Here is a 15,601-nt window from a genome sequence, read left to right on the forward strand (position 1 = left end):
GGGTTTTAAGATAATTTGCATAATATAAGTACTTGGATTTCTCAGCTCCATTGACCCGCATATAAAATTCACCATAATGTCAGAAAACAATACAGACCTTAATTACCTAGACTTAACCATTATGCGCAACAGCAACAACACTTTATCCTTCAATATATACAGGAAACCCACCCATACCATCAGTACCATCCTTCAGACCTCTGTGCACCCAGACATACATAAAAAAAGCAGCTTACAATAGCATGGTTCTCAGAGCATTAACTGTCCCTTTATCTCGCAAGAATTACAAAAAATAAATTAATACCATTTACAATATTGCAGAACACAATGGTTTCAGTAGAACCATCGTCAGCAGAATCATCAACAGATATAAAAGCAGACCCAAGACTACCCTAGAAAAAGATTCCACTCCTAAAGAAAAGTTTTCCACATTCACTTTCAATAATAGTAACATTTACCAAATTTCTAATATTTTTAAGAAACACAACATCAAAATAGCTTATAGAACCTCCCACACCAACTCCAAACTCATTTTCAATCCATACACTGTCAACAATAACTATAACAACATTACAACAAATATTTGAACTCTGGAGTTTACAAATTAAAATGCCAATCCTGTAATACCAGCTATATTGGACAAACAGGCCGCAATTTTGTCATAAGATACGCCGAACATCGCAACGCTCTCAAATATAATTCTCAGCTATGAGTGAACATCGTAAAACATCCAGCCACGAATACACTTCAATAGATAAAGACCTCAAGATCTTGCATTATGAGCAAAAAGGCACCTTACTCAACATTCTCGAGAGCATCCACATCGATTTAGCTCAGTTTATGAACCCCTCTCACAATTTAAATGAAGTCAGCGAGAAAAAGAACATTCTACTTGAAACATTAATTCCATATATTTGTCAGAATTTCCATAACACAAACAAACCCCACCTCCTCCTCTCCAACACACCACTACTCCCCCCCTCCTCACACCAGTCCTGGACCACCCCTTCCCCCTCCGCTCCTTCCATCCTAGCAGACACAGTCGAACCAACAATAGACTCGATCACACGAACGAGACCGTTACTTTGAGAAGGCCAGGCCATTCGAGAGGACAACCACCTACTAAACACCGTAAGTTTAAGCTTTTTTCACACCCATTCTACACCTTTTACTTATCACCCCACGTTTCTCACACAACCTCATTTTTCCATTACAGATTAGAACTTCATTGACAGTTTCCGCTAGATCACTCACAGTTTACTATGCATCTGTCTTCTACCTAACACAGCTTCTCAATTTTATATCGCGGCCCTTCCGACCCTTTATAATAAGGCAACATTATGAAACAATAATCAAGAAAGGGACCGCTAGTTTGAGAAGATATTAAGAATGCTGCTGTTTCTAAAGCTTTAAATTTCATTGGTGTTTTTTCCTTGTCACAGGCTTTTCGCCTGCACGTTATATCAGGCTTGGTTTCTCAAAAATGTTTGCTCCCGCTCCCCTCCTGACCAATTTAATGTGATGGGTTTCTACAAGGATGATTTTCGACAGTGATTTCAACCTGTTTTATTATTGATACTAAACAATATTTTGTAAACTATGAGGTCCACAACCTCACCATGTGCTACTATTGTTCATTTCCATCTGCATCATTTGTTTTTTCATTCCTTTGTTTTCTTTTGTTTCAATCATTACTTCAAATTAACACATTTTCACTGAATTTTGTCACAATGAGTTGTTTTTTGCTCCGCATATTGATGTAAATATTGTATATTTGTGCTAATTTTGTTTCCGTCTAGGCTCTCTTTTGTTTGTTTTTTTCATTTGGTCCTTCATTATGTTTTTTAGCATTTTTTAAACTTATATTATGTAAATTATCTCAAAACCCCCTCATTTTTCACTGAAGATGGCTCAAATGAGCCAAAACATGTTTGAATTTGTTTACTCCGTCTAATGACGGAATATTTATTGTATTGAATTAGGAGGATACTCTCATTTTTCACCTTTGTAAAGTGAAAACCGTCAATACGGAATGATTCTAATATCTTGTAAAGGAGGTTGATTTTAAGTATTTTTAGTCTTTTTCAATATTGGTGAAATTGTGCTTGGAGTCTTGTAAGTGTTGTCTTATAGCAGAGAATCTGTTGTATTTAATGGCGTTGATATGTTCGGAGTATCTGATATTAAAGTTGCGTCCAGTCTGCCCAATGTATGAGGAGCTGCAGTTGTTACATTTGAATCTGTATACTCCAGATTTAGAAAAGCATTAGATTTATTTAATGATTTAGAGTTGTGTAATATATCAAGATTTCTGTTATTGGTTCTAAAAGAAATTTTCATGTTGTGTTTTTTAAGAACATTGGTTAATTTGTAAGCATCTTGATTGAAAGTGGAAAATGCAGTGGGTTTGGTTTTGTCTTTTGTTAACATGGTCTTAGGACGGTATTTGAATTTGTTGATGATACGGTTTATGAAAGAGTTGTTAAAGCCATTATATTTAGCGATAGTACGGATGGTATTCAAGTCGTTACTTAAACTTTTTTGGACATAGGGGTGTTGAAGGCATGAAAAGTTAGGCTGTTGTAAGTAGCATGTTTATGTGCTTGAGGGTGTGAAGAATCCTGCTGTATTGTGGTTGCTGTTTGGGTTGGTTTTCTGAAAATTCCACAAGTTAAAGAACAAGGATGTCTAGTTATAGTTAAGTCTAAAAAATTAAGAGTTTTGTTGTGTTCTGATTCAAGGGTGAATTTAATTTTAGAGTCAATGTTGTTAAGAAGAAGAAGAAGAAGAAGAAGAAGAAGAAGAAGAAGAAGAAGAAGAAGAAGAAGAAGAAGAAGAAGAAGAAGAAGAATTGTACAGGCTGCGTTGGTTGATTCTTCATTTAAGATTACTAACGTGCCATCCAAAAATTTTTACTAAAAGTTTATTGATTTTTATCCAAGAAACACACAAAAAACACTTCTGAATTAATTGACAAATTAAAGAACATCGACATCCAACCAAATGTTTCTCTCCATTCTTTTGACATCGTAAACATGTATCCCAGTATTCCAATTTCCAAATTATTCCCCATAATAACAATTTAAACAAATTCAGTAATATGAGTATCGTCGCCATAAGACCTATCTGTGTTGGTGCGATGTAAAGCAAAAAAACACCCACTGAGTAAACTAGAAATTCAAGACTTCATGTTAATCTTAAAATTGGTCATCAACAATAATTATTTCACCTTTGATTTTGTTAACACCATTTACCAACAAGATGGTTTAGTGATGGGCTCACCAGCTTCAGGCATTCTAGCCGAAATATATCTCGATTTCTTAGAAAACACAAAAATTAATAATAATAATTTAACTAATATTTCCTTTTGGGCCAGAAATGTTGATGACACGTCAGTAATCTTAAATGAAGAATCAACCAACGCAGCCTCTAGGATTCTTCTTCTTCTTGTTCTTCTTCACAACATTGACTAACATTAAATTCACCCTTGAATCAGAACACAACAAAACTCTTAATTTTTTAGACTTAACTATAACTAGACATCATCCTTCTTTAACTTACAGAATTTTCAGAAAACCAACCCAAACAGCAACCAATATACGGCAGGATTCTTCACACCCTCAAGCACATAAACGTGCTACTTATAACAGCCTAATTTTCCGTGCCTTCAACACCCCATGTCCAAAAAAGATTTAAATAACGAATTGAACACCATCCGTACCATCGCTAAATATAATGGCTTTATTTAACAACTCTTTCATAAACCGTATCATCAACAAATTCAAACACCATCCTACAACCACGTTAATAAAAGACAAATCCAAAACTACTGCATTTTCCACTCTCACTCAAGAAGCTTACAAAATAACCAATGTTCTTAAAAAACATAACATGAAAATTTCTTTTAGAACCAATAACAGAAATCTTGATATATTACACAACTCTAAATCATTAAATAAATCTAATGCTTTTTCTAAATCTGGAGTACACAGATTCAAATGTAACAACTGCAGCTCCTCATACATTGGACAGACTGGACGCAACTTTAATATCAGATACTCCGAACATATCAACGCCATTAAATACAACATATTCTCTGCTATAGGACAACACATACAACACTCCAAACATAATTTCACCAATATTGAGAATATTGAAAAAGACTACTGAAAATTGTTTTATACACTTTGACCAATACTTCAAACCTAATTTCAATTTAAACAACATTTCTGAAAAAACCAATATTCTACTAGACTTCCTAATTCTTCTTCTAAAATATGCTAAATTTCTAAACCCGAATTCAATTTTCCATGCCTTACACAGTTCCTACCCATGTTTTCTACCTCCAATAACCCATCCACCCTTTATTTTCCCCTATCCTATCCTTCCCCATCTTCTTTGAACTTCCAGTTCTTTTAATCTTCTCTTGTCCACTAATCCTCGTATATTATTTTATTACCTTACCCTGTCTTTTCTTATCACCTCTCCTCTAAAAAAACATCTGTTTTCCGTATTGAACTGTATACTATAATACCACCTACAGTTCAGATCATTGCAACATTCAATTTTAAACTCATACCTCACGCTACCTCAAGTACAACCCGAATTCTTAACTTCAAGAAATAACACACTATGCATATGTGTGTTTCATTTGTTTCCAATATTGCGCTTTTCAACATTTTCTCCTCACAACTGTTTTTTAAGTCAACTGTACTGCATCTCTAAAGAATCTACAAGATCCTATTAACATTGGTATATACTTCAATTACATTAACTTGTATCATATATTTTCGTGACTGAAGCATTTGCAGGCTTGTTCTTTAAGCTATTCAGTGAGTTTCGTAGGCATTTAAAAGCACAGTGCCGGACATTGCGTATGCTGCGCTGATCTTCAGGAGCCATCATCTTACTTTACTTAAGTGACTTGTCTTAGACTTCTACACAATTTTGTGACTTCAAATTTATTAAATCGTGTTGTGACTTCGCGCCTGGCAGTGTTTGCAGGCTTGTTCACTGAACTGTTCATCTCTTCTCGTAAACATTTTAAGGTACGATGCCGATCATTGCGTGTGTTGTGCTACTCTTCAGGGACTTGTGCCTTGCTACATATAAGTGACTGATCTTCGACTTCTTCTGGATTTTATGATTTAAAATCGCGCAGTGCTAATCTCTATTGTCTTATATTGCTTCTTGAACTGCTTTTGTGAAAAACTTATCCTTTAAATTTTTGTTTTCCTATGCATTGTTTTTGTATTTTTAATCGGCTGATGATGACCCAGACTGGTGGTCGAAACCGGTACCGCTTTTAACCAAATAAGAATGTAACACTACATTTCTTATTTACTCGTATTGAATTTGTAACCTCTCCAAAGGGTAAGGTTACAATTAATAGGTTTAATGAAGAGAAAATGTTTGCTGCCGTAATGCATTCACAAAAGTACTCTACACTAGGCATGTCAACATATACGAAACTAAATTTGCAAGTACATAAATCACAAAAAAATAAACAAACAGTTTAACCAACATGACTATTAAGAAAGGATAACCGGGAAGCGGCTGGGAACCATATCCAGGCAGTGGAAGGTATTGGTAATACTGAAGAAGCGAAGTCAATGTAATCCTAAACTTTACTTAACAATTTAGATTCAATTTCATATATAAAGCAATAGCCATAAAATTTTGACGGCATTATATCAACAACCATTGCAATTTACAGTTTACATGAGGGTAGCATTTAGTTATGAAATTTCTTTTACACCGGAACATCACACATGACGTTCCACTGTCGTGGCGTTACCTTTAAAAACCCAAAACAGTTTGAAATAAATAAAAGGAAGGTAACGTTATACTAAAGTGAAGAGATACATCTAAGGAGTAAAATATTTACGTATAATCATGGAGCAGAGCATCTTCAGTGGGTAGCCCCCTCAAAAACACTTCTGAGAAAGGGTACCCGACCTAAAGATGAATATTCCACGATGAAGCGGAATGAATGAGATAGTCCCGAGGAAAAAAATTACTTATAAAGATTACTTCGAAAGGCGTATAACATTTAATTTACAAAACAACAAACGGGAACTATCTCTTAACAAAGTGAGGTGACTTACCGAAACGGCTAAGTCATAATGATAACTTTTGGAAGCAGAAGGAAACACGGGTACACTCCGGCAAGATAAATTAAATGAAACACTACATCTGAAACTGAATACCTGAAAAGTTAAAAAAATAATCAATAATAAATACGAAGACCCGTACCTTGGAAGGTGACCGTTCCCTTCAGTGGTCAAGCAGAAAAGACGCCCTCGCAGAGCAAGGCTCCAGCGACAACGCTTCTCCCCGGAAATTATGAAATCTTACCACGGCCAATGAGCGTACGATGTTTTCCTTCACCTACCAATCACATTTCCTTTTATTTTCTCCAATAGGAGCGCAGAAAAAAATAGTGCTGACAAAGAACATTTAGGAAGCCTCTAGAAATGACGAAATTGATGCAACTTTACGAAACCGGAAATCTCCCACGCCGATGTGGTGCGTGTGGTACAGGATGCACCAGAATTACCATGACAATCAAATAATTTTAAAATCATATCAACTTCAAACAAATCAAACAATTCTAAAATTCACATACTGAGGAGAAACCAAAACAAACAATTGAATAAATACTTTACATACACAATTCATCGCCGTCTTCCGAGTCCAAATAATCAAATCCCAATAATCACAACAGAATTGGTTGAACCAATTTATTTCTTGTTTCAATTTAATCCCCATCAGGAAGTCTACCCCACCACGTGCTGAGGTTACGGATAGTGGAAGCCTTTACCTTCCACCCCTCCAAGGGCCTTTATGGCCTGTACGGAGATGGATTTGCTTTGCTTTACTTAATATTACTAAGGCTAAGTGAACATACACATGTTACTCAAACTTAATACTAACATTATGCATTTCTAAGAATTCAGAGGTATTAAAAAATGGATTTTCTATTAACCAATCATACATTTTTCTTTTAAAATTACTTGAAGGGGTGGACCATGCAGAATGTGGTAATTTATTAAATAATCCTAAATAACTGATTTTATGCGAGTGAGCAGTTTTTGACAGCCTGTGAATTGGGATGTCAATGTCTGCTTTGCCCCGAGTAAATGAAGGTGAATGTTTTCCCTAGTACTGAATTCATTTATGTTGTTTTTAACATATATCAATGATATATACATATACAAATTTATAATATTGTCAGTATTTTAAGCTTAATGATGAGAGGTCGACAGTGGTCAATTGCACCAGCCCTACACGTTGTTCGGACAACCTTTTTCTGCATTAGAAGAATGTTATATACATAAGAAGAATGCCCCCATAATAACAGTCCATAAGTAATGTGCGACTGGAAGAGACCAAAATATGCCATCCTTAGGTAGTCCTGCCAACTAAATCCCTCAATTTCCATAACATAGGGCACTCGTGATATTATTTAACAAATGTGATCAATGTGTGTTTCCCAGTTCAATTTGGCATCAATAAGAAAACCCAAAACTTTGGCTGACTGACTTTCAATATCTTTGGATAATCCTAGTGTGAGAAATTGAGTTTTATCCTGATTGCACAACAGCCTATTGGATAAAAACCAATGCATTGCAATTGCAAGAGCTTCCTGCGACATCTAATGCAAACCTGAGATGCTCTGGTTTTGTAATTAACGTTTTATCGTCCTCATAGGATGTTAGAGCACGAGCTGTGACATTTTGCGGTAAATTATTGACTGCCAGAATGAATAAAAATGGACCGAGGACAGAGCCCTGTAAGCACACCAGTTGTAACTTTCTTCAAAGTGGAATACCTATTTTTAATTGAGACAAACTGATATCTGTTATTTAAGTATGACTTGATTATGTTCAGTGAGGGATACTCAGCACCATACATCTCAAGTTTTGCAAGTAAAATTGCATGATTAATAGAATCAAAAGCTTTAATTAGATCACATAACACCGAAAAGATGACCTGCTTGTTTTCAAAAGCTGTTAATATCTGATTAACAATTTCGAGAACAGCAGTAGTAGTTTACCTTGTCGAAACCCAAACTGACTGCTGGATAGGAGATTGTAAGTTTCAAAATAGTTGCTAAGTTGATTGTACAATAGTGATTCAAATATTTTAGAAATTATTGGAACAATTGAGACTGCATGATAGTTCTGAAGAAATTGTTTGTCCCCTTTTTTAAATACTGGAATGACTTTGGACTTTTTCCTGATTTATTTAAAATTTCTAAACTCCAAGCACTTATTAAAAATAAAAGCTAGAGGTTCAGAAATCAAATGTATTATTCTGTTGATGTAATTAGATAACCAATAACAATCCATACTCAGAGTTTTAACAATTTTATGCCAACTTTAATTACTTTATCAGATGTGATTTCAACCCAATGGAAAATGTTTCGGCAGGGGGAGTTGATTGTGAAGAAAGTCACTTGCAGCCGTACCTGTTGCCTTAATTTGATCTCCAATTTCTTTTACAGAGTTTAACCCTCCAAGTGATATGAGTCGTTAACTTGCTGCAGGGACACAGAATCATAAGCTAGCTGCATGTGAACGATTACCAATTGTTGTCATGTAACTTGTAGTGCCAAATTACCTCAAATTTCTAGTGCAGTTGCTTGGGGGTATGTCCAGGACATCCGAATCGTACAGCTGTTTCCCCCGTAGTAACCATTCGTTTGACCACTGCTGCTACAATTTCAACCAACATATGCACATACAGCTTGCAAAGATAACCCACTCCCATGCAAATCAATTATCCAGATCCAGAGTAGTATTGACCATGCTTTAAAATTTGTCTTAGGGACGGATTTACCTAGTCATTACTTCTTATGGATTCTGACTCATCCACTAAATACCAAAGTCTTTGGGAGAAATGATTTACTCATCATTCCTTCTGTTTGGCTCCATGACTAAGTGGTTAGCATGCTGGCCTTTGGTCCAAGAGGCCCCAGGTTCAATTCCCGACCGACTTGGGGATTTAAATCTTCATAGGTTAATTCCAATGGTTCGGTGACTGGGTATGTGTGCCATTTTCAGCATTAGAATTCATCACAGGTAGGGCCCGATCCTCACAGATGTGAAGGTTGCTTATATGGCGTCAACTCTTAAACACTTGCATCAAGCCTCTTTGGAGGCCACACACCATTATATTATAATTCCTTCTAATTCCAACACAATCTGAACCACTGGGATGAAACTCTTAGTTTTAAAAATAAGAAATGGTTGGTCAAGATGTATACAGTGACCACGTGAGAGTTCTTTCCCTATAGTTACAGAAGAACCAAGGCTGTTTCATCTATATTATTTATATTATAAACAAGAAGGCTACAATCCCAATAAGTTAGCTCACTGAGGAGAAACATCATCTAAAAATACCAAAACACAATATTTTCTGTGGAAAAAGGAGAAATATACTGCAAACAACTTTGATAACGCTACGAGGTCATTTGAAACAATTTTGCAAGGTAAAGGGAAGACAAGAATAAAAACTTCAAGGTACCTGCAGCTGTGAAACAGTGGGAGTTTTCAGGGAGCATGAGCATATCAAAGCAAGAGATAAAACGGGAACAGTGATTAAGGAGTGAAGCACAAAATCATTTTCTATTAAAACAAATCAGAACTGTCAAAAGATAAGGTCAGATGGGAAAGCAAACATATCCAAGGAAGATTGGAAACTAGCAACAAAATGTGCTACCTATACAGTTACACAAAATGCTGAAAAACCTGGTATTTCAAATGCTTCTCACAAAAAGAGCAATATTAAAGGAAAAAAATGCCATTGTAGTGGCAGATAGGATATCGCTGATAGTGATACGCACATGTGGGAAGCCAGGAAACTTCACATTTATAACAAAATACACTTTCAAACTATTCCATGTCATTCTTACCACCGGATGAAGAGTGAAGTTATCAAAAGCTTCCTTAAGGTCTTCCATCCGATATTCTTCAAGGCACACAAATCCTTCCAGGCCTGGAGACTGCTTGCGAGCACAGTCCATGCAATGGACAACGTGACGTTTCTCTTGTTCACGAATGAAAAGAATGTTGAACACTTCAATCTAGCAAGCAAAAGAAAAAAAAGAGTCCATGAAAACAATCACCAGTCCTATACTGCTTCCATTGTTTAGTTTTACTGGGCAAAGTATATGTTTAACAAAGTATTTCAAAATCTCACTGTACAGTACTTTCTCCCACTGGCAAATTTTACTGAACCAATGTAAAAAAAAAAAAAAAAGCAGTCGGAAGTTTGATATAAATAACGGAACAGAACAAGCAAGACAGTGACAAATCAAGTAATATATAGGAAGACAAGAACATGGAAAGGAACGTATTATAGGATAAACACAATGACAGGTCAATAAAAGAAGAGGGTATTATAGGATAAACACAATGACAGGTCAATAAAAGAAGAGAGTATTATAGGATAAACACAATGACAGGTCAATAAAAGAAGAGGGAGCAACAGAGAAGTAAACAAGGATAAACATGAAAGCACAAAAGGCCAAGGGCAATTTCCACATCTTCTAACAGATGGGCTCTTCCCTCATCAATCCACTTCTTCTCAGGCCCTGACAAGCTACTGTCCAGTTCCCAGCTCATGATCCCTGAAGGAAAAAAAAGAGAGAGAGAGCGCGCGCGCTCAAAATGAGAAAGTCATAGCAAGCTGTAGTCTATAGGTATTTTGGAAGTGGGCTTCAATAGTGGAGGGGCTGCCTGGCCGAGGCGGTAAAGGCGTGCCCGGTTCACCAGGAAGGACGTAGGTTCAATTCCCAGTCAGGAAGTCGAAAAATTTAAGAAATGAGATTTCCACTTTCGGGGGTGCATATGGCCCTGAGGTTCACTCAGTCTACACCAAAAATGAGTACCAGGTTAATTCCTGGGGGTAAAGGTGGCCGGGCATAGCCCTGACCACTCTACCCCACCAAGTACCGAGGTTAGGATAGCGGAATCCTTTACCTTCCACCCCTCCTAGGGCCTTCATGGCCTGTACAGAGATGACTTTTGACATAATACAGTTAACCATGTCTCAAGGAAAGAAAAAGTAATCAATTCAGAAGGACGAGAAATAGTAACTAAAGTTGTAGAAAAGTGCGATATGGAACCTAAGAACAATGCACTAACATGTCCAGTTATGTTAATGACTACAAGAGCTGCGTAATGTATGGGAAAGAGAGAAACCACACTTAACTTAAACAAATACACAGAGAAAACAAAATAAGAAAGTAGCAGTTTCCTGTTAATACACTATTAACACCAGATAAAAGATGGGCATATGGTATTGAATGTTGATGACTGACAAGTGTTTAATCATTTTTATATCCATGAAAAGGAAGTTACAACTATACCAAAACTATTACCAATCATTGAAAGCAAACCACCTTCTCCATGGGATAGGCTATCGTTGAACAGACTTCTTAGGGAAACTGGTTATTGGTGGAAAATAAGTTAATCTAAATCAAGTCATGATAATTGAGATACAGGATATCATTTCTTGGAGGCATGACTATTTGACTAAGATTCTGAAATATTGTGAAGCTGGTGAGGAAATTGTATTTATGGATGAATCTTGGGCCGATGGCAATATGACATTTTCAAAATGTTGACAATACAGAAAAGAATTTGATATGCATGGTAATTCGAGCTCAGGAAATATTCAATTTTCCATGCGGGAAGTTTGAATTGATTTGTCCCAAATGTCTTGCTTATATATAAAGCCGGCTCAGCGAATAGGGATTATCATGGGCATATGATTAATTGCAACTTCAAAAAATGAATAAGTGCCAAATGTACCGCAAAACTCCAGTTGTGTTGGACAATGCTCCATATATTGTATACAAGTAAACAAGCCACCACTGAAGTATTCTTTGAAGTAGAGATTTTGGACTGGTTGGTGAAGAAGGGAATACCAGTGGATAAGGAAATGCACAGAGTGGATATGTATAAGCTCACAGAACTACATAATCCAAGAGAGAAAACATTCATGATTGACAACAGGCTAGTTAGGTTCAGTCATACAGTCCTCAGGCTGCCGCCTTACATGTGCAAATTAAATGCGATTGAATTAGCATTTACTAAGAAAACACAATGTTCCAGATATCCCAAGAAGCTGTGAGCTCTATAACAAAGGACTGGGGAGGCTACCCAAAACATGTTCTGATTGTGGAAAACGTGTGTGTGAGAGAGAGAGTGTGTGCGTGCATACATGCAGTTTAAGATATATCTTCATTATGACATCCCTTGCTCCCAGTAGTAGTGATTTGAGTGATAGTGGCAATGATCTTTCAAGTTCTTCCAAATGCACAGTTTTCAGTGAGCTGAACCTGAGTAAGAGTCTGAACTAGCAACCTCATTGTAAACTTAATCTTCATCTGATAAATGAATGTACTAATACCAGCAGCAGCAGATGTCAAGGCTTTCAACTGATGTGACATAGTTGGCGCAGTCGCATTCCTCTCAAGGACGAGGCAAGAGCCGTAGTGTAAATTAACATTAGTTGAAAAGTCGCCTTGAGAGATCCCCAGAAATGATAGGAGAAATGGGAGATAAGAAGAAAGCCGGAAAAGAGATGAGAGAAAAAAGATAATGAAGATAGGGAGCTGTCATTGAAATTTTCCTATTATATATTCCTATATTTTTATATCTGACTTAACTTCCAGTGTAGCAAGCTAATAGTGACATTTCAAATTTAGTATTATGACTAGTGCAATAGACTGAATGATATATTTATCATTACACTAAAATTTCCATTTTATCATTTTCACCAAAATTATCAAGCTTATAGGTACATACCTCACATTGCCCACAATAATGCGATGCTTCATTTTTGCCCCTTCCATGGAAGCGGACTTCCACACCCTTGGACTTAACAAATTCTAAAATAAGCGAGCACTGACGTAATGTCCTTAACAAGCAATTTCTGTAGGAGAAAGAAACAAAAGAATGAGCTTGAATCAACACAACACCACATGAATTAAATCTACAGCGAAACAAAAGAAATACTTACTTAATCAGTTCGAAGAGTTTGGGATCTGAAACTTTAATGTTTCGTGCTAGGTTCCAAGATAAGTGTACCATGGGTACAATACTTTTAAAACTCTGGAGCTTGTTCCACTCATAACGCTCGATGGCCAACTGGTACTGTCTAGCAGTAAGAGGACCAACATTCCATGCAATGTTATTGCACCAACCAATTGCTTGGACCCAATGTACACAACCTGAAAGACAGGACATAATATTCAGTCAGAGCAGCCACAATAAATATCGATGTATATTAACCCAATGACCTTGTGAGCAGACTTAGAAATCATTTTCCACGAGGACAAACTGAATTTGTGAGCCATCACCTATCCAGGAAGAGTGACACACTCAAAGTCACATTCAAGGGTAATGGTTATAATGATTTACAGATTTATAGATCCCTGCATGCAAACCTCACAGAAGGGTGAAGTGAAGGGAACTGCCTAGCTTCCTTTTATCCACAATACCACAGACCGAAATGCCAAGATTCTCTGCAAGTATAACACTGACATGTTTGGCCAGTCCAATGGTAATGGTATCAAGGAACACCAGAGATACATCCATCTCAACCAGCCAGAAAAGTCAGCAACATCTGAATACAGTCTACTGTTAGGTCACAATGTCATGTTCCAAGACGTTTGAGCTAGGGATGTGCCACTCGATCGCCTGCTCGAGCAGCTTCGAGTGCTGACATCACAAACTGGTGTAATAACAACTACGTATTTATTTTCCACCTAGTCGATACAATGAATCTATTGAAGTGCGATATGGACCATGAAGCTGATTTTATGTAAACAAACTGGTGTGTCGAGCTTGGTCGAGCAAGATCGGGCAGCACAGAATTCCCTCGTGATATAGGCTTGCATGCGCTCTAAGCAGAAGTGTGTGCTATGACTCGAGCCATACTTCCGTCTTCACTCATTCTCTTTGATCTGCACATTCTGGCACTACATTATAGTAGAGTAATTAGCGATAGTGACCATTCTACATGAAGTACAGAGTGAATGCATCAGTTTATTAAACCCATATATGCCCATAATAATTCATTCATTCAACTTCGCTAATTGGCCAACTAGGGACCACGATAAGCCTCACTTTACATTCTGGCATTTGTTCATCTTTCGCTTGATCCACATCATCTTCATTAGCTCACTGTGTTTAGCACGACGTTCTTCTGTCCATTTAGCACCAGTTGCCCGTTTTTCGTCCCGGAAAGTCCCAAAAGTCTTGATGGCTGCTCTGAAAAGATTTCGGTCTTGTGCATCTTCTGCTTGTAGGCCCAGTTCTTTAAGATCTTTCTTGACATTAACGTACCATGGCATTGCCCTTTTTGGTTTTGCGTCAAATATACTGAAGATACGTTTCGTCTATCTAGAGTCCATTATCCGTCGTATATGACCGTAGAAGCGAACTCTGCCTTTACGCATTGTGTCCGTGATCTTCTCTATCTTAGAGTATACTTCTTGCCTGGATTTTCTAATGTAGATGCCGTTTTTGTAGTTTGGACCAAGTATGGTGTGTAGGATCTTTCTTTCTTTCTTTCCTCTCTAAATCCGCAAGCAAACATTTCTCGGACAGGATAAGGCATTCAGATGCATACAGTGATACTGGTTTGATGACAAGTTTGTAGTGACGAATTTGTGTGTTCAGGGAAAAGCACTTTTTGTTGTAAATGTTGCGGGTGGTTTGGAAAGTGACTTCCATTTTCTTGATTCTTGCTGCCATGGCCTCTTTGTCAAGTCCATTTTGCTGAATCCATTCCCCAAGGTATTTAAACTGGGCCTACAAGCAGAAGATGCACAAGACCGAAATCTTTTCAGAGCAGCCATCAAGACTTTTGGGACTTTCCGGGACGAAAAACGGGCAACTGGTGCTAAATGGACAGAAGAACATCGTGCTAAACACACGGTTTATCGTTCCATATTTGGTGTTTAGTTGTGCCGTATCATCTTTGATATTTGACATTACTTCTGTCTTTTGAAAGGAAATTTGTAAACCTGTTTGTTCTGCTACTTCCTTCAACACATTGATCTCTTCTGCTGCACTTTCGAAATTTTCTGCCATAAGGGCTATATCATCAGCTAACACTAAGCAATCTATTTCCACTCCATTTTTCTTTGTCCCAATCCTTACGGGTTTGTAAAGGTTTCTTTCTTTTAACGTCTTTCGCCACTCCTGTATTACCTTCTCAAGTACGCAGTTGAACAAAAGAGGTGACAGCCCATCTCCCTGTCGAACGCCTGTCTTGATCTCAAAGGGCTCAGAGAGACATCCTTGGAATTTTACTTTGGATTTGGTATTAGTGTTGCCCTTATTATCGCCAGCAGTTTCTCATCGACTCCCATTTCTGCAAGGATGTTAAGCAACACATCACGGTCGATGGAGTCATATGCTTTCCTGAAGTCTACAAATGTAGATACATAGGTTCGACCTCTCAGCATATGGTATCTTATTATGGTTTTTAGGTTAAGTATTTGTACTGCACTTGATCGACCTTTCCGAAAACCTGCTTGGTATTCCCCGAGTTTGTGCTCAATTTGCTGTTCTAGTCT

General features: G+C 37.3%; 1 protein-coding gene across 1 annotated transcript in view; it reads right to left on the reverse strand.

Moving 5' to 3' along the window:
- Positions 1–15,601, reverse strand: part of Utx (Utx histone demethylase) — a 381,209-nt gene that overhangs the window by 20,335 nt on the left and 345,273 nt on the right. Inside the window, exons 18-20 of the mRNA XM_067152335.2 lie at positions 13,036–13,246; positions 12,822–12,948; positions 9,920–10,090 (exon numbers count right to left, since the gene is read on the reverse strand). Coding sequence (XP_067008436.2) covers positions 9,920–10,090; positions 12,822–12,948; positions 13,036–13,246 — 509 coding nt within the window. The remainder of the gene's footprint in view (positions 1–9,919; positions 10,091–12,821; positions 12,949–13,035; positions 13,247–15,601) is intronic.

Source organism: Anabrus simplex, chromosome 8 (assembly GCF_040414725.1).
Source record: "Anabrus simplex isolate iqAnaSimp1 chromosome 8, ASM4041472v1, whole genome shotgun sequence".
Lineage (NCBI taxonomy): Eukaryota > Metazoa > Arthropoda > Insecta > Orthoptera > Tettigoniidae > Anabrus > Anabrus simplex.